The sequence below is a fragment of the Thermobia domestica genome, chromosome 13 (genome assembly GCF_964235325.1).
Source record: "Thermobia domestica chromosome 13, izTheDome1.hap1.1, whole genome shotgun sequence".
NCBI lineage: Eukaryota > Metazoa > Arthropoda > Insecta > Zygentoma > Lepismatidae > Thermobia > Thermobia domestica.
Genome location: NC_137466.1, coordinates 80,694,300 through 80,717,913, shown reverse-complemented (window position 1 = coordinate 80,717,913; position 23,614 = coordinate 80,694,300). Strand labels below are relative to the sequence as shown.

The window sequence follows — 23,614 nt, the reverse complement described above, 5'->3', positions numbered from 1 at the left end:
TCTTTTTCACAGTTGTTCCACCTTTTATGCTATTGGTCATCGTACTTAACCTATCCTTGATTGAATGTTTATCCTACACACTCCAAGATTAAATATAAAGTAACGAGAGAACACGAAAGAAACTGAAATACTATGATCTTCTGAGAATACTAAGGATTAATCTAGACACCTAATGCTATTTTCATGCAAGAACGAAGTTTCTTTCATTCAAAAGACTGTAAATATTCCGGCCACTACCTAATGACGTAATTAATGATAATAAGTAAGCAATGATCTTTATGATAGCCCAATAAAGATACTGACAAAGATTTAGGCCGTGCCCAAAAGTGCGAAATGCACATTTTGAGCATGCACACTCGAAGTGTAGGAATGGAATGCACACTAAATAATGTACACTTCGTCAAATTAACTTTTGATCCTCACTTCGTTCCAGGGCCTCATCGTGGTGGAACATGAAACATTGATAACAAAAGAAGGGCGAATTTCGCGTCCTAGAAAAAATAAACTAATGCTTCTTTTTTAGATGAATGACTTTCCAGTTACATTAAAGATAAATACCGGTATATCGTACTGATTGACAATATGGGGCTACTATAAAATGTTCTTTCATGTATGCCGACAGCTCCAGCTTTGCCGTACCTGCAAATATTTGTCATTTCGGATCTCTCACGCGCAGCTTAACAATAGCGGAGTTTAAAGACTATATATATATATATATATATATATATATATATATATATATATATATGGTGTGTGTTGTCTTATGTGCACACTAAACTCGTAACAATATAAAAACCATTAATGAAATAGAACATCGCTAATAGTTTAGACATGCTTGCGCTAGGAAATATTTATTAATCCACCGGGAGGAGGGTAGCACTGGTGGTTAGGACGCTGATGACACTGTTGCGATGTAGCTTAGGAATTTCATTGCAAGCGAAAGCAGGCAACTTGCAAGACCGCTAGGACACCGAAGGTGCTGACGAGAGTGCTATTTGCAATAATGTGGCTCAAAACTACTTATGGAGAGAGTTCATATTGTGCATAATTGCTTCCTGTACAGTAGATTATACAACAATGACACTGTAGTTTTGCTCATTCTGCTGTATTGCTTCAGCTAGAGACATACTGATTGAACTGTTCCTATCATATTGCGCTAATACCGGCAATTAAGTTCCTCAGATGTCATTCTTTCTTTGTGAATGTAAAGGTTTAACCCGTAAATCTTCGAAATAGTGCCTCCATATTCGTAGTCTACACCAAAAGTTAATACTCACAAGGATGACAAAAAAATAAATAAATAAATAAATAAATAAATAAATAAAATAGTGCAGTTGAAGAACATGAGGATAAAATGACAGGAAAAAGCCATTATGTCATTATGAAGAACCAATGTATAAGAATGGCATATACTCAAGGTGGATAAACATAATAAAAATAATATGATAAAAATAACAAAAAAATGAAAGATAAGAAACCTGCTTAAATGGAGTCCTGTACTTTGTATATACTCCAACACTTGCGTGCACTTCACTAAGCCTTCGGTGCTCTACATCTCTCTCAATATACACCCGCTGTCTCTCCCACATGTTCCCCATTGCGAAAATAGTTACTCAGTTACGAAACAAATCTCCTCGTCCAAGTATAACCATAAAAAAGCTACTAATATAATAAGAATTTTACGAAAATTAGGAGACGCTTTTATGAAAAACTACAGTATGTATGTTATGTAATGGCTGTCACTGTTCAACTGTACGGAAGGAATTATTTGTTCATAATCGTTCCATATTGGGTTCAGTAATAGGATTATATGAATTAAGAGGAATTCGTGAAATCTTTGATACATGTGTAGAAATAAATTTTTGACTTGTATTTCACTCTTGGTCAAAAATGAAAAAATGTACGGTAGTTAGCATATTACGGTCTCTCACACAGATCAAGTGCAAGGAAATATGGTAGACTTGAAAAGAATAAGTTTGTTTAGAATCAAAACTAGAAAATTAGGCCTATTTACCTGCGAATTAACATTAGCAGGTGTTGCTGTAGCTATAGAGTAATGAATAATCTAGATCAGGGTTTCCCAACCTTTTTCAACTTGCGGCACACTACGGGTGTTACCTGGATTCTCGCGGCACACTTATAGATATTATTATTTGTAAATATAAAACACAGTGGTATTTTTTTTTTCTGTGATTATTGATCTCCTCCCAGAGAAGAAAGCTCTTTCACTGTTTTCCCCACCTTGGTAAATCATTATGCTATTTTTCATTCTAATTTAAAAATAGAAAACAATTGCAATGAAATATTGGACTCAGGTTTCTAAAAATACGCTTTCTCTTTAAAAACTGTATCCAACCTTTTACTAAGAAGGAAGATCACTAAATAACGAACAAACAAACAAATCTCTTTTACTTTTAAAACACAAATGTAGGTAATTTGTCGAAAGGATTGAGTGATATTTTAAATTTTCAAGTTACGAAATAGTCTGCAACAGTAAATAAAGAAACAATAATGGTCATAACAATGATAACAAATATTTTTTCAACATTAGAAATGTACAGAACAGTAACCCGGTATGAAACTTAAAACTGTTGATTCATAGTAATGTGAAACACAAATATACATATTTCCCTACGTTTTGCAAATTGATTGCTATAAAATTAATAATTTTGTATCGATTCCTCGCGGCACACCAGCGGTCCATTCATGGCACATCAGTGTGCCGCGACACACCGGTTGGGAAACGCTGATCTACATAGACATCATTCTATGCTAAAGCTTTACATTTTAATTCATATGCCATTAAAGTTTCTAATTTACATACAAATAACTGCATTACCGACACAGGGGCGTCATTTAGGGGAGGCAGGAGGGGGAATTGCCCCCCAAGAGTTTGAGGAATACATATACTTTAATCGATTGTCTATTAATATACGAGTACGAAACGTAAAAGTGTTATGTGGTGGTGGTTTTGCCCCCCTCAAGAGAATTCTGAAATGACGCCCCTGTACCGACAGACCAACAATTATCACAATGAAGCTTGTAATATGCTTTTGTATAGCTCCATCGTGGACTACTGGTCTTTAATGACCAGGACAAGTATCTAAACTGAGAGACAAGCCTTAGAATGATAATTGTTAAATGAGGGAAAATAATTAAAGTTCATTCTATAGCAAAAATTGGATTCGTTCTCTCTAAATTCTTGTTCTATCGTATTAACATGTATTTCAGACTAGCGAAACAGAAGCCTATATTTCAATAATTTCAATAGTCAAATAGGTAATATAAGGCTATAGAAAAAAAGATGCTGTATCCATGAAATGAATAACTTTATAACAATGATGCAATAGAGTAACAAATTGGAAATTGATTTGAACAAGAATAGTGCTTTATAATAATTTGTGGATTGATATCCTGTAATATATATATATAATATACAGTCGCGATCCAAAAGGCTATAGGGGCTATAGCACCCCCCCCCCTTGACGTTCAGGTATACACTGGATAAAATAGGCTTCAATCCTGCTTTACACTGGATAAAGCTGCAAACTATGGTTTAGCCCCTCCCTTGATAATATCATGGATCCGCCACTGTGTATATATATACTCAAAACCTGTTCTTGCAGTAAGTCTAATTGAGAAGTTTAACCCATCTGAAAATACCCTAATACAATGCACTAATGTTATTTTATTTCCCATAAATTTATATTTAAGACATTTCTGATAGATCTTTGCCAAATAATTTATATATACTCAATAGACCAGCGTTTCCCAACCGGTGTGCCGCGAATGGGCCGCTGGTGTGCCGCGACGAAATCGAGGTTGTTGTCTCGTAGTCGTGTATTGTCAAGATTTTATGCACTTAAAGAACAACTTCTATTCTTTCTGCCAGAAGAAAGTAAAAATGTCGATTTCCTTAGTGATGATTCTTGGTGCAATAAAGTTACTTTTCTTACCGACATATTCCAAACATTGAATACGCTGAACAAATGCATTCCGGGAAAAAAGGAAAATATCCATCATCACAAATTTCATAGCGTTTTTTTTAGGTAGGGAAAAGAAGTAGGAATCATATCCGCAACTTTATTCGCTATCCGCACAGAAACGAAATATATATCCGCTCATACCCGTTTTGATGCGGATATCCGCGCAGACCTCTACTCATTTCAGACACATTGTCTTTTTTGTGTACCAGTGTTGAGAAGTATTTTCCTACGCTTCAGTTTAATTCATTTGACTGGGTGAGGGACTCCTTTGCGCCTTGTGTTCTACAGTCAGCAGAATTAAATGTACAGGAAAAAAGTGAATTGGTCGATGTGAAGAATGACCGAGGTTTGAAGCTCCAGCACTCACAACAAGACAAGGCATCATTTTGGATTTCTCTCCGGAGAGAATATCCAGCTATTTCTACAAAGTTCATATTCCCTTTTCTATATCCTACTTAAGTAAAGCAGAATTTTCTGCAATGAACACAATCAAGTGTAAGAACGGGTCACAAGTGTTAACTCCGGAACACGACATGAGGGTGTGTTTAACAACTATCAGTCCACAATTGAAGAAGATTATGAAAGAACATCAAACTCAAGTTGCACATTAATTTTGCTTCGTGCACCAACTTGTTTCACGTATTTTTGAAAAACTGTAACCTTCATATGTTATTATTAAACAATTGCAACTTTCAATAGATATTATTGAAATAATGTTACATTACTAATATTATTGAACAATTCTAACCTTCATAAAATATTTAAAAATTGTAACATAGATCAACGATGTTAATAAATAATAAGTTTCATACTGTGTTTCTTTTCTGTACATTTTTAACGTTGAAAAAAGTATTTGTTATAATTGTTATGACCATGATTGCTCCTTTATTGTTGCAGAATATTTTGGAACTTGGAATATTAAAATATCATTCATTCCTTTCGGTAAACCAAACATGTATACAAATTACCTGCATTTGTGTTATTAAAGTACAAGATATTAGTTTGTTCGTTCGTTGTTTAGTGATCTTCCTTCTTAGTGAAAGGTGGGATACAGTTTCCGAAAATTAAAGTGTATTTTTAAAAACCTGAGTCCTATATTTCAGTGCAATTGTTCTCTATTTTTAAATTAAAATGAAAAATAAGCATAATGATTTACTACGGGGAGAAAAACAGCGATTATACCTGTGAGAAGATTAGCAATCACAGAAAAAAAAAATACCACGAATTATTTTATATTTACGAATATAATAATAATAATAATAATAATAATAATAATAATAATAATAATAATAATAATAATAATAATAATAATAATAATAATATCTGTGAGTGTGCCGCGAGAATTCAAGTTACACCCGTAGTGTGCCGCAAGTTGAAAAAGGTTGGGAATCGCTGCAATAGACTTACACGTTAAATCAGAGAAAATAACATACAAATACAAAATCTCACCTACTGCAAAAAACTGGTATATAACGATATCCACCTCCAATTTAATTATTTTATGCAGCAGAAGAATATTTTAACTGCACAATACTATAAACAAGATTAACACTTTTGTGTAATTATATAACAATGTTTTTGAAACTATATACATTTCTCTCCATTGAAGAAAATGTTAAACTCACTAATCCCGACTATTGTGATATGTAATTACATTACAGTTGAGTACAACAGAACAGATATTTCCCACTTCCACAGTAGTCATCCAATGGCTAAGCCATCCTCGCCAAGCACATTCGTATGTACGAAATTCAAACCTTTCCGCCAGAGGCACTGAAAAAAATACATCTTTATTTCAGGTTGCGTACCGCTCAGGCTGGTTGCATATTCCATGATTTTTTTTTTTTTTTTTTTAGTGTGGAAAAAGTTTCCGCACGTAACATGCTACATAAAGCTTGTAATTTTTACGCACAAATGTCTTTATAGCATTATTATAGAAATTATTTGGTTGCTTTCCCTACACTGTTTTCAATTCCATTGATACTCAAAGAATATAACATACATAAGTTTATTATTGGTGTAGCATTTTTATATTCCACTTCTAAAATCACTAATTTGTATATTTATCAAATAAATTATTATTAGATTAGCTCACAATATTCACCTCAACAAAAATATTAAAATGTACGCCATTTTTACAAGAAACCGACATGTTAAGCACACAGGTTCACTTACGCAGTATATTGTACAGTCACGAACATTAATAAATGGAGATTGGAGCCATAAGAAATAATGGCTTCAGCCTCCATTTATTAATGTTCGTGACTGTACATCCTCGCACACTGCGCACTATGCACTCGCAGACTTGTGAACTTGGACCTTTTGACGCACACTAGGTGACGTCACTTCCGGAAATAAGTGTACTTCATATGCGCACTTGTATCTTTAGGACACTGCCCTAGTTAGGTCGGCCTACTAGTTTTTCTTTGAAGTTAAATAATATATATATATATATATATATATGCACAATCAGGGCTCAACATCCCGTATCTCAGCGAAGTAATTCTTCTCAAATTCAGGACTCTCTCAGTAACTACGTGTGTCCCAGTCGAAGATAGCGCCGGAAACTGTAGGTTGAAAGAGATGGAAGAAAAAAATAAATACAAAGCATATACTAGACATACCTGTATGTATAAGAAATTAAATTAAATGAGCTGATCACAGGAAATGTTGAAATTTTTTCCCTAATCGTCCAGACACGATGTTACATTGTCTCTGAATATGAGTAAGTCACCATCTAGATCTCGTGTTGAATGGTTTTCCATAACTCATCTTATGCATGGTTTGTTTATAGAACACATACCTTTTAGTATATCCAATAGTAAAAAGTAAGGTAGGGTCAAATTTGGTGACCTTTTGACAATTCTTAATGGAACCACTAATCCAGTTATTATTATTATTATTATTATTATTATTATTATTATTATTATTATTATTATTATTATTATTATTATAATTTAGAACCTCTGGTGTATGGGGTCCTTGGTTCGATCCCAACTCTCACCAAGTGCATGGGTTTCCTCGGGGTTCTACCGTTTCCTCCCACTTTCTTCATTCCACCATTTCATTCATTTCTCATCATCACTGTCTCCTTTAGCTTAGCCGGCATAATCGTGGGACGTAAAACTGAAAAATTTCATTTTTTCTTTAATTTTATTTAGAATGAACATTCACTTTTCCACAGAATATCGATAGATCTTCAGGACGACGACGTGAAAGCAAGATTGAGCAACAATCGTTTATTGTTTGTGTTGCCGCCTGTACTTTGTCATGAACTGAATAATATACTGCTTTAAAAATAAATGTAAACGATACCCTTGAAATACTTACAACAGGAATGAATATTATCAGAGCTACCTTTGAATGGGAGTGTAGTGTATGCAGCAGAGGCAATGTTTAAAGTTCGTTCCATTATATTATTATTATTATTATTATTATTATTTTAAGAAAGACTCTTTGGCATGTACGGTTCATGTCAGGAAGGGGGAAAAAACGTAGAAAGAATTCCCCAAGAAAATGATTTTTTTAAATGGCATCAACTCGTTATTTACAGCAGTTTTCAGCAGAAAGACAAGTGGTTTTCTTGACCACTTAGGTGTATTTTGTTTCCGATCTTTTACAACAGAAGTCGGAAACAAAGACATAACGAAAATGTTGCAGAATCAAATTTTGAAAATATTGTTTGTGGAACAATTCAGTGGCGGATCTGGAAGGTAAAAACTGGGGGGAGGGCAGCCAGAACCCAGACTGTGATAAGTACATCATGAGTTTACTATAAAATTTGAAAAAATGTATAAATTATTTTTGGCAGTGTGTGTTTGCTATAAATTATTTTTGTCACTCAAAAATATGAGGTCTAGTCCCCCTGGTATCGGGCTAGATACGCCACTGGTACAGTTGTTAAAAGTATGTAATTTGTAAGAGATATTAATTCAGCTTTATTAGTTCCAGAATATTTACGGTTGTGTAATAAACTGTTCGTTCGCTAGTTCTCTGACATGAGAAAGAATGGGAGAAGTCGGAGAGAGAGAGAGACAAACACACACAGAATAAACGCAAGATTCGTTACATGAATGCAAATCGCAAAACTTAGTTGTCATGCTGGTTGCAGAACTCTGTAGGGGATTTCATATACCTATAAGTAGTAGATCCTGTGTTAACAATGCATTCGCGCAATTAATACGAACCAAAGCCTGATACAAAAGGAAATAAGCTAGAGTAGGGTTGTTGAGAGAGAGAGAGAGAGAGAGAGAGAAAGAATACAAGGAGAAGCATCTTACATAGAAACAGAGTATATCTGATTCCCTCTAGGTTCCTTCCTCTTTGTCAAACATCGAAGTGAGTGATACTGAGTCGATCAAGCCACAGATGCTAGGAGCTACAGTCAGAAGTTAATACACAACTTCCCCCTTAACCTTGTCATCACCAAACCTCTCAGGAGATTTCCGTATAACTACATGTGCTTTCCACTTAAACCCCCTCTTTATTTTTCCTCAACTAGTTCATCTCAACAATCCACAATTCTCCCATACAGCTTTACATAATAAACATTGTGTATATACGTCACAGTGTTCTGCCCTTGATTTCTTTGTTTTTTTAAAAGATATATAGTGCTTCGTTATACATATTTCCCTATCTATCTTATCCCAACACTTGTCAGAAAAGTCAATATGTACTATGAATGAAAGCTGCTAGTGCCCTCTATGATTTTATTTCTTGCTCTGTTTACACAATGTAAATTCATTTTTTGAACAGAAAGAAAATAGTAAAAGTTAGAGGGGGGGGAAAGCTCTCGTTCTGAAGTAAATGTTAGGGAAAGATAAAAATAATGTAACTCTCCCTGCTCTCAGTGGTATACATATATACATTTACATTGTTAGTTGAAAACAGTAACATTTGATGTCAATAAACTTTTTCGTTTGTTTAGAGTTTAACGTCAAATATTCACACACCCAAATACTTTTTTATTTCGTATATCTCGTTTGAATGAAAATGTGTAGATTACATTGTTTTTTGTACGTACGTACTGTAGAAAAAGGAAATGGTTGGTTTTGGTGGTCAACTGGAATGGACAGCCGGGCAGCACTGAATGAATTGTAGAAACTAGAACATATATATATATATATATATATATATATATATATATATATATATATATATATATATATATATATATATATATATATATAATATAAGTTACATTAGGTCAGATGTAAATGCGAACAAAGTCATGGAAGTTTAAATTCATTTGTCTCTACGGATTTGTGTTTTGTTTTAAAATTTCGATTCGTAAATATGCTTGACATGCCTAGATTTAAATAGGAAATATACGTATAAGAGGTTAATTGTATAAAACCGATTATGTTTACCCTTATACTGAAAACAGTGATTTCAAGCGCATTTGAAGAAGCGCATTGACAGCATATATATATATAATATAATATTGTTTATTACCTTCAAAGTGAGGCAGCGAATAGCGACAGATCTGCATGGGCGCAAATCTTAAAGGGGGCGGCAAAAGTGGAATGAAATTTTAATAGATAACATTTTGAAAATTTTTAGTATTGGCAAAATTTTAAAATTGGCGCTCATAGCTACTCAAGTTTATTTTTTTCTCTATAGTCTAAATTCTCTGGCTTAACAAAAGTCAGCGTTGATGGGTTCGTCAGTAATTCGTATTACATCCTGCCACTTCCTGCACTTAAATCTTACTAGATAACATAGAATCCTGTTTCAGATGTAGTAAATATTGAGTGTTGAATTAAATTCGATATTTTGAAATTTTTACTAAATTCCTTGTTTTTAAAATTAATTAAATTGGGATTGAATAACGTAAGTGAAGGTGGATTTGTATTATTGTATTTGGTCTAGGAATTAATTCGTGCGGTTGGTACGCACACATTGAAGCTGTAGTACAAACACAAAATACATAAATACCTTAAGAAAAATATTGTCCATCGCTAGCCACCACTTTCGCCCATCTGTCAGGCAATGTACGGATTCCGTGGCGAAAGAAGTCCTCATCCTTAAAAGCGATCCAGTCAGAGACCCATGTTTCGATATCTTCTGAAGAAGTAAACCGCTGTCCAATCAAATCGTTGTTCATGCAATCGAACAAGTAGTAGTCCGAAGGAGCAACGTCTGGTGAATACGGCGGGTGGGGTAAAACTTCCCATCCGACATTTTCTAAATAGGTTTTGACCGGTTTTGCGACATGTGGGCGAGCGTTATCATGTTGAACAATAAGTTTATCATGTCTGTTCTCCCATTCTGGTCGTGTTCTGGCCAGAGCTTGCTTCAAACGCATTAATTGTCGTCGATAACGTTCTCCATTCATAGTTTCACCCGGTTGCAGCAGCTCATAGTACATCACACCTTTCATATCCCACCATATGCACAGCATAACCTTTGCACAGTGAATATCTCGTTTTGGTTGTGATGGACCTGGTTCACCTGGTTTCACCCAGGCCTTTTTTCGTTTAGGGTTCTCGTAATGGATCCACTTCTCATCACCCGTAATAATTCGATGCAGAAACCCCTTTCTGCTCTGTCGTTGAAGCAGCAATTCGCAAATGGTTTTTCGTCTTTCAACGTCTCTGTCTTTCAATTCATGTGGAACCCAATGTGACATCTTTTGAATCATTCCCATGGCTTTCAAGCGTTTGGAGACTGTTGTTTGATCAACGCCTAATGCTGCTGCAAGTTGTTCCTGCGTTTGACACGAATCCTGCTCGAGCAATGCTGTCAATTCTTCGTCTTGAAATTTTTTTGGCTGTGCAGCTCGCTCTTGGTCTGCCAAGCCGAAATCACCACTTCTAAACCGTGCAAACCACTTCTGACACGTTCGCTCAGCTAGAGCATGGTCACCATACACTTCCACCAAAATACGATGACTTTCAGTCGCACTTTTCTGCATGTTAAAGTAATGCAGCAGGACACCCCGCAAAAACACTTTATCAGGCACAAATTGCGCCATGTTCACTTAACTACAAACTGGTGTTGTTGACGCTTTAATCCACTGCCCTATACTACGAACGATACGCGATGACAGGGGTTTGCAACACATATGTGGATACACGGAACTGTGGGACGCTCCGTTCGTTGCGCCATCTCTTGTCCACCCGCACGAATTAATTCCTAGACCAAATATTACAGTTTAATTATGACATTAGTGTTTGCTGGTTTTACTTCTCTCTAAAACCAGGAAACTGTAATGTCCAATGGTAAATGAATAATTACAAACTTACGACATGTGTAACATTGATGATATTGTTATATTTAGATTAAATGAATTCGAGAAAGCGGAGCAGATTAGCGGAAGAAACTGAAGAAGAAACAGGAAAATTAAAAGCGGAACTAGGGTGCACTACAGAAGCATTTTTTAATTCAAGAACTGGAGCTAGTCAAAGTTCTAGCACATCTTCGATTGGTGGAAGTGTGATCGGTGTTGAGAATTTAAAATACGAACGTGTGCTAGTCATGAAAGAGAGTCTGAATGTCCAAATGACATTGATGAACCTGAGAGAACATTATCTCAGAAGAAATTACCAAAGATCCCTAATCTCAAGACAACTCTCAGACGCTCAGACGACTCAGGAAATGAGCGTGATTAGATATCTTTCATTGACTGAAAGGATGTGAGTGAATGGCCGACAGAAATTAACGGTAAGCTCAAGATACTACTTGCTTGCCAAAGCTTTAGCGTATTTCAACACAGATCGATTTCGCCCATGTTGCTCGTCGATGAAATTTCACTGAAGGGAAACGAGAAAATCGACTCGGGATAACTGTTCTCTTCCAAATGGAGAGAAGATTCTGCGCTCATCGATGGTTTACTTTTCTTTAAAACAAGCTCTGCTTACTCTTGCTGCAACTAGTTACGACCTGCAGGTGCTATCAAATCTGTGTTTAGTTCGGCAGACAGTTTCACAGTAAGCAGTGGAAGTTAAATCCAAAGATAGAGGACTTTGTCTCCAATGCAGCGCATCTCGACAGCTTTGAGAGATTGAAAACTTTGAAAATCCGAAACAACCGACAAAAGACAACAGACAATGAGGTTATTGCAACAGAAGAGAGATAATACAGGAATATTCTTACACAATACTCGACGCAATCAGGTTACTTGCTAAACTTAGAATTTCGAGGACATCGGGAAGGTGTTGACAAGTCTGTCAGAGGTGCAAACAGGGAAAACTTTTTTGAGCTGATGAGTCTGTTGGGAAAATACGATATGGTCATGCGTGAGCCTCTTACAAGGGTCATCGTGAAGAAGAATATGACAGTTTCCTATTTACCACCGGACATTCAGAATGAATTTTCAGCGTGTTAAAGGAACAAGTGTGAAGCCAGATATTAAGCAAATTAAGAAAGCATTTCTCCATCACTTTTGACAGTGCGCCTGACGTTTCCCACAAGGACCAAATTAATCAAATTTTGCGCTGTGAATATTGAGTCTGGAATTTTTCATGGATTTTATTGAAAGGAGTGAAAGAATGGAGAAGATCTGATGAAATTGATTGTGGACAGGATCAAGAAAGATGATTTGGATATTCAGAACTGTAGATAATAAGCATACGAAAATATTCCCATAAGAGCGGATATACTCATTAGAGTCCAATAAGGGGGGCGCGGTGGCTCAGTGGTAGAGCGTTCACCTCCGGTGCTTGGGGTCCTGGGTTCGATCCCAGCTCGCTCCGTGTGGACTTTGTGGTGGACAAACACCGTGCTCGTGGGTTTTCTCGGGGTTCTCCCTTTTCCTCTCACTTTCTTCACTCCACCATTTCATTCATCTCTCATTATCACCGTCTCCTTTAGCCTAACCGGCATAACAGTGGGACGTAAAACTTAAAGATTTCATTTCCTTTCATTTTTTAGAGTCCAATAACGCATCAAAAAGGTGAACTCTAAAGTACAGTTCGTAGCAAGCGCGAATCATTCCTTTCATTTGACCAGGGATCATTTTGCCACATATTTCGATCATTGAAGCATGATTTTATTTTCTCCTCGCCAATCCACAGATGGGCTGCTCTTACAGAAGATTTGAAGCTCTTGGCTGAAACTTGCTTGAATGCACGACACAATGCAGTTAAACTAATGAAGAATCACTTTCCCCAAATTCTAGAAGTATTGGCACACGTTTCAACAAATGCAACAAGAAACTTCGCAACAGGACCCGATGTCATCTTATCGCTCACTACAACGCAGCCGTTCGCATTTGTATATTAGGTCTATCTTGGGCTCTGGAGTAATGTGCATGGAGAAATTAATGAAACACAGCTATATTTGTAAACAAAAGGAGTATTCACATTGTACGGTAAAAATTCGTTGATTAGAATCCTTTTTCTGAAGAACAAAGATAACCTTATAGATGACGGATTCAAATTTGAGAAGAAACCTTTGCGAGACACTGAACATCGAGCTCACACCACACCAAACAATTAAGAACAAGTGAATTTACGGTTATGGATAAACAGATGCTGGATTCTAATACGAAAAGAAACTGTGAGAAGACAAATGTTTACGTCCTTAGATAAGATCATTCAAGAGATCTTTACACGATTCCAGCAACTTCATGAACTGGATAACCAATTTTTTTTCTTGGTACCATCAAAACGTTTGGGTCCCGAAGACGAGTGCAAACTTGATAATGCATCTGATGATGTTAACAAGGAAAGGTTTAAACTGGGGAGGAAACGTTTGTAAAACTCCATTATGGAACAAGAGCAAGTAGATATTATGGACACGGGTCTTCTTGAACATTTACAATTTACTAAACAGTTTAATCTCGGTATTTTTGTTCCAAAAAATATCGTCATAATGTTGCCGGTTTTTTTGTGATTGGAATTAGCGTTGCCAGTTGTTAGCGCAGCTTCCCAAATTTAAAGCTAATTAAAACTTACTGAAGATCATTTATGATCAGCTGCGCTATCTGTCTTCAACATTGCGAGGGGGGATAAGACCGTTCCCATTTTTTTTTCTTTTAAGCGACGTTCAAAATATTTATGAATTGAAAAGCGATGTTGTGGAGGATCAGGAGAGCAGAGTTGTCTTCAACATTGGGAGGCGGGCAGATTTGAGGCTTATTCTGGGGGGACATCAATTTCATCTCACTTTCGCTTGTGGCAATCAGACACAAATCATCACATTTCTCCACAAAAAACACATTTCAAATCGGATTATTGCGGGGACAGTCCCCCCAGTTTCAAGATTGGAGGTGACATATCTCCCCGGAATTTGCAATTTTGCCGATTGGCAATTTTGCCGACTGAAAGAGAATAGACAGATTGGAACTGTTTTTGATGATGTGATTTCAGAGTTTGTTGTTCGGAAAGCGAGTAGGAATCACATATAAGGGTTGTAAACATTATGTTTGTAAGTGTGGTGTAAAGGTACTTTGCTATGCCAAAAAAGTAAATAAATGCATTTAATTGGATGTATATGCGGGCTTTCGGCTTAACTGATTATTGAATTAGCAGGTACCACTAAAAGTGTGAGGATTGTGAAAAGGATAACTCACAGTTAGGACTTCTGGGAATGGCAAATTTGCAGTCCGTCCAGGGCACCGAAGAATCAAGCTACGCTACTGTACCTTTAAGGTCTCTTAAGTAAATTTAAAAGAAATAATTGTTCGAAACCAGCTTGGTTCTATTTTCTGTTTCCTAGTTTACGCAACTTTTGCTGACTACAGTGCAGAGCTATGAATCGTGCAGTTTAGATACGCACTCAATTCAAAAATCGATGTTTACGAAAACGAAATTTAACAATGGTAACAATTCATAATGCATCAACAAATGCGAGAAATGAATTATTGGTCATTTCTTTCTGAACTAGATGTCTCTGGCGTACTTACTGCAATGCTACATGTCTTTGGCATGTTTCTTTCAAAACTTGATGTCTCTGTCGTTAATGTAGTACATACTGTAAAAACTTTCGGCCTATGTTTAGCAGAAGGGGTCCAGCTCTTTTCTCTAAAAAAAAGTTACAATTTTGGTAATTTCTGTTCACATTCGGTTAGTTTAGGGTAGGGTTGGTTAGTTTAAGTTAGGTTAGGCTAGTTTAGGTAACGTTAGGATAGTTTTGTTTATGTTATATTAGTGTAGAAGTCCTGCATAATTTTCCAAAAGATGATAGAATTTCGCTTATTTCTACTAACATTACGTTAGTTTAGGTTAGTTCAGGTTAGCTTACGTTAATGTTAGGTTAGGTTAGATTTGGTTACGTTATGTTACGTCTAAGTACTTGCATCACTCATTTCTCCTGTAAATTTTGTGTTTTTTTACGTGCTTCTGGACCCCTTGTACTAAACATACCCCAAACTTTCTTTCATCGGAGTTCATGGCAATATTATCACTCATTTATTTTGTAAATAACTATCAAAATTTCACAAGTTTGTGATCCAAATGTTCCTCTTTGGTATTATCATTCTTTGTAACCAACTTCATTACGGTTCTTCATAGTTGATCTGTGTCTTCTCACGCTACTTTAAATTCTGTTTAAGTAAATAGTGGTGTGATTGTTGAATTGACACTATGAACCTACTAATCTTATTACGTTTTGCATAATATAATGTTAAATATTATTTTGATATTTTCGTCAGGCCTGGTTATCTTTCAAGTAAGTGAGTTTCGTTTAGTATTTCTCAGATAATCTCTGACTTCCAAACTATGTGAACTCAAGGTTAAAACTAGGGATGGGCAAAACCGGTTTTTATAAAAACCGAAACCCGAAAAACCGACATTTCGATTTTCTCCAAAACCGGTTCGGTTTTTCACCGAAACCGGTTTCGGTGAAAACTTTTCGAAAACACATAAAACTATTTCTGTGGAAATGGATTCGGTTTCTGGAGAACAACGAAACACCATTCTGGTCAGAAGTAGAACAAAGTTTGGAAGAAAAACGGAATCGGTTTTGAAGAAAACCGAAACCGGACCAGCTAAAAAACCGAACCGGTTTTGGAGAAACCGATAACCGGTTTCGGCGAAAAACCGAACCGGTTTTGAAGAAAACCGAAACCGGTTTCGGTGAAATACCGAAACCGGTTTTTTGAAAATTTTCAGAAACCGGTTTCGGTTTTTCTAAAAACCGAAAACCGAAAAACCGGTTTTTGTGCCCACCACTAGTTAAAACTGGAAGTAGCAGATCCATACCTTCCGGCTGCAATAGAGGAATAATGTGACAGATGGAATCTGTGTCATCTGACGCTGAATTCATACTAAAACACAGTTCCTCGTTATCTCTTACAACTATTAGTATATAGAAATCAATATTGAAACCGGAAGCTTTATTAGATCTTACTACTTCCGGTTTCAGTAGAATAATACTAAGATAAAATCTATTCTTTGGATATAAAATCCATATAAAATAAACGCTTGTCGCTTCGTATTACCGTTTTCGATCTATGAAAATCAATATTAGGACCAGAAGTAATGATAGATTTCTACCATTTTCGGTTACAGTAGTATTGAATCCATATCAGAAACCTGCTTCTCACTATTACCATTTCTCACTACATTGAAACCTCTACTAACGGACACCTCTATAAAGTGGACACCTCCCTTAACGGACATATTTTGTAATCCCCAAACACTGTAATAGGAAAAAGATATTGGCAAACCTCTCTAAAGCGGACACTCTCTAGTACGGACACGGACAGTCTTTTCTGTCTTTTATAGGTATTATTTACCTCCGTATTACGGACACTTTCTCTAGAAATAAGTTGAAAAGTGTAGTAAAAATACATTTTTAGTAATTCATACATATGTCACCAAGGAAGCATTGTGACAACATTTTGCCCTCTCAACTGTCTGCTTAGCAACCCAGACGAAGCGTCTCTGATTAACAACACTCTTATGTCCTTTGCTTGCATCCCACTCCCACCCAAGCTGTTTTAGACACAAAAGTGATTGAAAGTTGCCCGCTGTTAGGGATGACACGTTATGGTACTGTCCCGTTGGAGTCTCTAACCAACCAGAAGACAAGTTTAGTATTTTTTGCCCTCAGATATGTATATTGTCTCAAAAAGGACACTTCAGTACTGCAATTACCCCACAAATTAAAGCGCCACACTGAAAACAAAGGAAGTACTGATAAGTTTAAAGTGCAGAGAACTATAACATGTTATTTCCATGTTGTGCTTCGAACATAGAGTATTGAATGACAGAGGATAATGCATGTAATATTCGTAAAACGTGATTCATGCAATTTTTTTTTCTAATTGTATATTACCTTGCTCACTAATTTACATAACAAAATAGTGAAACCGCTTGAAGGCGGACATCTCTCCATAGCGGACAATTTTTAGTTCCCCACGGCTGTCCGCTTTAGAGAGTTTTTCACTGTATTACCATTTCTCACTATAACGATCAGTGTTTAAATCGGAAATACTAATCTTCAACGTTTTCGGTTTAAAAAGAGGGTAAAAGTATAGACAAAATTCATTCTTCAGACGCTGAATCCATACCAGAAAGCCATTAATTGTTATCTCCTATCTTTTTTGCTTATTGGAGATTAATATTAAAACGGGAAATACAATATTTCTGATATGTAACTTATTCTTACAGTCCAAAACCAACATTGAAACAGTTTCTCGCTATCTATTACCATTTTGCACTAGTTTCTAGAAAAACCGAAATCAGAAAAACCGACATTTCGGTTTTTTCGCCGAAACCGGTTTCGGTTTCCTCTAGTGAAAACTGGTTGGGAAAACAAAAATATTTCTGTGGAAACGGAATAGGTTTCCGAACAACAACGAAACACTATTCTGGTCAGAAATGAAACCAGTTTTTAAAAAAACCGGAACTGGTTTTGAAGAAAACCGATAACAGGTTTCGGTGAAAAACCGAACAGGTTTTGGAGAAAACCGAAACCGGATTCGGCGAAAAACCGAACCGGCTTTGGGGGAAACCAATAACCGGTTTCGATGAAAAGCGGTTTTATTAAAATTTTCAAAACCCGGTTACAGTTTCCCTAAAATCCCGAAACCGAAAAAACGGTTTTTGTGCCCACTATGAATTGTGATCAATGTTGAAACCAAAAGTCATAGATATGCACCACTTACGGTGGACGTAAAAGGGATAGAAGTACATGTTGAAACTTATTGGTAGAAGGTTGAATCGATTCTGGAAATGAGCTCCTCCGTGGCTAAGCGGTTAGCGTACGCGCCTTTGGCGTGGGAGACCCGGGTTCGATTCCCGGCGGGAGCTCATGTGGTTCGGATTCCACGTTAATCAGTAGGTCCACGTCTCATATAGCCTCGCTGCTGAACGGGACGTAAAATGACCTGAAACAAGGAGATGCGTTGTCGTCATAATTATTTAACTTTGTCTGGAGAACACTATAAGGAAAATCAAAGACAGCAATCAGGTACTAGAGCTGAATTGTATTTACCAGGTTATGGCGTATGCTGATGATGTAAATTTAATAGGGAATGATAGAACAATAGAAAGGAATAGAAAGGAATGCAGAAATCTTAATTAACGCTTGCAGGGATATAGGCTTAAAAGTAAATGCAGAGAAAACTAAATAAATGGAAGTTTGTCGGGATCGTAATACTGCATTTTATGGATGTTCAAATACCAAATAATATTTTCTTTCGTCAAAGTGGATACTTTCAAATATCTAGGATCATTATTAACACACCAAAACTATAATCACTAAAAAAAATTGATGTCAACTGAAAGCAGGGATTTCGTGCTATTATTCAGTTAAAAATCTTTTGTTGTCGCTAATTCTGTTGAGGAATTTGTAGCTCAAAATATAAAACGATAATCATGTCCGTGGTGCTGTATGGTTGCGAAACATGGTCACTGACTCTGAGGGAAAATCGCAGACTGAAAGTATTTGAAAACAAGATTCTTAAAGCAATATTCGAACTCCAAAGGGAACGGGAATGGGGAAAGACGGAAACTTCATAACGAGGAACTGCATAATTTTATATCGTTTACCAAACATTGTTAGGGTCATCAAGTCTAGGAGGCTCAAATGGTCAGTTTATGTAGCCAGAATGGAAGAAATTACAAACGCTTTCGAAGTTGTAACTGGAAATCCAAATAGGAAAATGACCGTTAGGAAGACCGAGGCGCAGATGGGAGGACAATATTAAAATGGTTCTCGCAGAGATTGAAATATAAAGTAGAAACTGGGTTCAGTTTTCTAAGGACAGAAATCAATGGAGAGCTTTTGTAAACGCGGCAATGAGCCTCCTGCGTCCATAGGCGTGCTATATTAAGTTGTTGATACATTTAGCTTCTTTTTATATGACAGAAGTGTTATTACAGGAACTAAAAAGTTTTTCTGTAGTAAAGAGGATTTCGATTCGAGGTTAGCTATTTACGTTAATACTAAAACAAATGTTGGTGATTTTGATATAAAATGGCACCCATCTCTCTCTCTCTCTCTCTCTCTCTCTCTCTCTATATATATATATATATATATATATATATATATATATATATATATATATATATATATATATTCGAATGTATGGGCGCCCTTTTAGTAGACTTGTCCACCTCCCTCATCAGTGTCCCAGCACGGCCCTGCCAAACCCCCTCTTCGAAACCAGAAATTAAAAAGATAAGGAAGGATGAAACAGAAAGAAACGATAAAAATATGAATCAGTGTTAGAAAGCTATAACAAGCGTTTGGTTACTCTTTGTGTCCTCATTGTTTCCTCTCCACTCCAGCCTTACGAGGAACGCATTTGCCGAATTGTTTGCAATACATGACATCGAATGAGCGGGATATCCTGGAAATATCAGGAATTTGAAATTTCTAGAAAAGTTACAGAATTCTCAGAATTTCTGCTACTAGCCAGCTTTCAAAAACATAGTGCCGTTCCGCAGTAATGTAGACATTTTTATCACAAGTATTCGCCATTGCTTCTCTGCACCAGTAAACATGTTATTTCATAAACACTTTTCTACTGCTTCTTTAACTTGTCATTTGGAATAGACAGTAGTTGACGGAATAATAAAACAAAAAGTTACATGGAAAGAAAGTTCTGTTAACATTTGATTCATCCGAGAAAGAACGCAGATATTGTAAAATATTTTGCGAGACATTATTGGATATGTACTTTTTATAATAGAATGTCATAATGAAAGAAAAATTATTATATTTGAATACAGAGGAAAGAACGTAGTTATTGTAAAATCTTTTCCAAAGACTTACTAACATATCCTCATTTTATTGTCCTAACAAACCAATATATGTTGCCAGTAAAATAGTTGATTAATCGAGCCCCTGTATGATAACTACAATATTTCATATCACGGACCCCTTCCCATTACGAAATCCTGGCTACGTGCCTGTAAGTAGTACAAAAAAATTCTATTAATTTATGTAAATAAAGTTTAATAACATTGTTAATTCAAATATCGGGGAATTATATTTATTTTGTACTGTTTATTACAAAATGGATACAAATACCATTTAAAAAGTATTCAACAAGGAACCAAGACAACTTGAAAGGAATCAATTACCATTTAAGTTCATTTTTCTAGTCGCTGTCTATTTTCGGGTGTAGAATAACATTATCTATTATTGTGGTAAGTTACATTCCATTATCTCTTTTCACTTACGAAAAATAGACAAAAGAAAAAGGGTTAGACTTTTGTATTATTTTTAGTATCTGCCCCGTTAAGTAGAGGAATTAAAAGTCCACGGAATGGGAAAAGTTAGACTTTCTAGGTGAAACGGTGTACTGTATAGGAAGAAAAACATAGAGAAGTTAGTAGTCTGAAGAGGATTTGATGAATAAGCTTTCATAGTTTCCAGTAGAAATAGATGTTTATACTGTAAACTTTGAGTCGTGTACTTAAGGTGAAGTGGTTGGAGATGGAAAAGAAGGTGAGAAAAGATTTACATGTTCATAAGATATCTCAAAGAATAAGGACGTTCGATGAACTAGGTGATACGGAAAGCATACTGTTCCAGAACATTTAGTTACTCGTAGATGGTAGACTTAATACTGCGAAACGAACATTTATAGTGTGAAACCATAAATATAATAACGTTTAAGATGTAATTTCATATACTGTTGTTGTTTCATATTACATCCACATAGAAACTTGATATGCTATTTTGGATTTGATAATAAAATTTATGTTCTTGTAAAATATTTTAAATAACGTTATCTTAATCAGATGTTAGCTGGCAGAAATATCTCCATAACATTAAATCTATACAATTTTTTTTTTTAAATTTTTAAACGTAAAAAAAAAATATCTATTTCATCACACACTTCTACACCTAGCACTCCATTTTCGACAACGACAAACACATTCAATGTTACCAGAACACAGAACAGGAACTGGAGACCACAGTTTAGCACTATAAATTTTTTAAAAAGAAAGAAGTCCGTCTAAGTTCAATATCTTAGGCAAATCTTTTCGGAATTAGTGATAAAAAATTGAAATAAGAATATCATCCCAGCGAAGAAATATAAAGGGAAATAGAACGGATTTACTAAATAAACTTAGAAAGCAAATCGCTGTCCATCACCATGTTTATGCTACTTATTTTAAGTAAAAAATTTCATCCAGCTCTTGTGCTGATGGGAAGGATTTTAAAATGCTGACTGCATTTCCTCTCTGTATTGCTAGGCTTATTCGTTGTATTAAATAGTGTTTGCTTCTTGGGCCGCCTGACTTCTTAATTAAAGTTGATCCTAACTCATTCAAAACGTTTAAGATTGTTCTGTCAACAATAAACATTTAATATGTTCTGATTGTATTTTTAAATTAAATTGTTGTCGAACATAACACCAAGGAAACTTGGATTGAAATATGAATTTTTCTCTCCTTTTGCAGCTGTGTGTGATCCTCCGTGTGAAAATGGTGGTATATGCATCAAACCTGGAGTTTGTTCATGTCCTGCAGGATTTGTGCAACCACGGTGTGCACGTAAGTCAATTTATTAAATTCTTAGCTAAGTGTGATAGTATATAAACATGAATTGATAAACCTATTTCGAGCCTTCACCACAACTGTTTTCACCTATTCATTACTATAAATTGTTAAAACAAGCAAATGGATTATATATTTTATATTAGTACTTCTACTAGTCTTGTAACACATTAAAGTTATTATTATTATTATTATTATTATTATTATTATTATTATTATTATTATTATTATTATTATTATTATTATTATTATTATTATTAACATCATCCACACAAATTTCGCTGGTGATACAGATATGTTTAAAAAGAAAAATCTATGAATCGATCACGTAATCTCTTATTATCAGCAACTAATTCTAATACAGAACAGCAAACATCTACCAGGAAGGGCCCCAAAATAACTGAAATCGTCTCCTGTGAATCATATATTTGTAGTACGAGGTTGTACCGATCGGGCGCTGTGAGAGGGCCTCTCCTAAGTCAATATACCAAGTGGCGTCAACCGACAACGACGCGTGTGTGGCTTCTCTGGCAGTGCTGTGTATGTGTGTTTGTAATGAACTTGTGACACTTAGAAACGGCAGGTCCTCACGAACAAATTGCGGCTTTTTTTTTTTATTCGGGAAGAATGCAGCAGAAACTGTTACGATACAAACAGTTTACAAAGAACACAAGTGTACGAATGGTTTGCTTAGTTTAAAAAGGTTGAAATGACGATCGAAGACCAGCCCCGTTTCAGTCACCCTTCAAGTGTGTGAACTGAGGACAACATCGTCGAAATCCGCGATCTCATCAGTGAAGACTGACCCAGAACATCAACCATCTCGAAGACTTGGATGGATTTCCTTGGAGCTCCATTTAGCGCATTTTGCACGACGATTTGGAAATGCGACGAGTGGCTGCTACTTTTGTGCCCAGACTTCTCACCGAAGAGCAAAGGGATCGTCGCATGGAAGCCTGTCGTACATTTGACGGTTTTTGACCTCAACGCAAATGACTACATTGACCTACGCGTCTTATTCGACAGATGTGGCTTCTGGTTCCTGTTCAGTCGAATGGAAAGGGACTTGAAAGACAAGCGTTTTCCCGATGTCGGCGAAGTCACACGCAATATCACGACGGCGCTAGCAGGTATCAAAGAAGCCGGATTTGTAAGGTGCTTTCAACAATGGAATGAACTTTTGGACAAGTGGACTAGTATTAATGGAGGGTACTTTGAGGGTGATTGAGGTTGTATCTGAAAGAAAGTTGTATTTAAAAAATAATAAGCCTATGTTTTTTCTCAGGAAATTCCTGTTATTTGTGGGTCCTCCTTCGTAAGTTCTTCATACTGTGTGTCACGGTAATTCCTAGTAATGAACAATTACGCTAATAGATGTCACTACTTTGCGCTATTGCAGCTCTCCTTGCCAGCGATGACTGTGTTATCATTAATTAACTCAATGATTAAAATCAACATTACTGTATATAAGAAAGACTTTAAATAATCACGTATAGAGTTCGGGATAGTTAAGGAGTAAACTCAATAATAATACAATAATAATAAATTCGTCAAACGCAAACGAGTATAGCTTTAAGCATGATTTTACCTTATAGTGATAACAGGCCGAAGACTCGAGGAAGGCAACTAGTGTAATCGTAAATAAGGTTAGTTTTAGTGCCACTAACAAGTAAGTATTGTAGTCTATTTTATTTTACGAGTGGAATAATTTGCTGCTGCTAA

General features: G+C 35.9%; 1 protein-coding gene across 1 annotated transcript in view; it reads left to right on the top strand.

Moving 5' to 3' along the window:
- Window positions 1-23,614, top strand: part of LOC145667652 (uncharacterized) — a 388,129-nt gene that overhangs the window by 274,570 nt on the left and 89,945 nt on the right. The window contains exon 8 of the mRNA XM_081735111.1: window positions 21,797-21,889. Coding sequence (XP_081591237.1) covers window positions 21,797-21,889 — 93 coding nt within the window. The remainder of the gene's footprint in view (window positions 1-21,796; window positions 21,890-23,614) is intronic.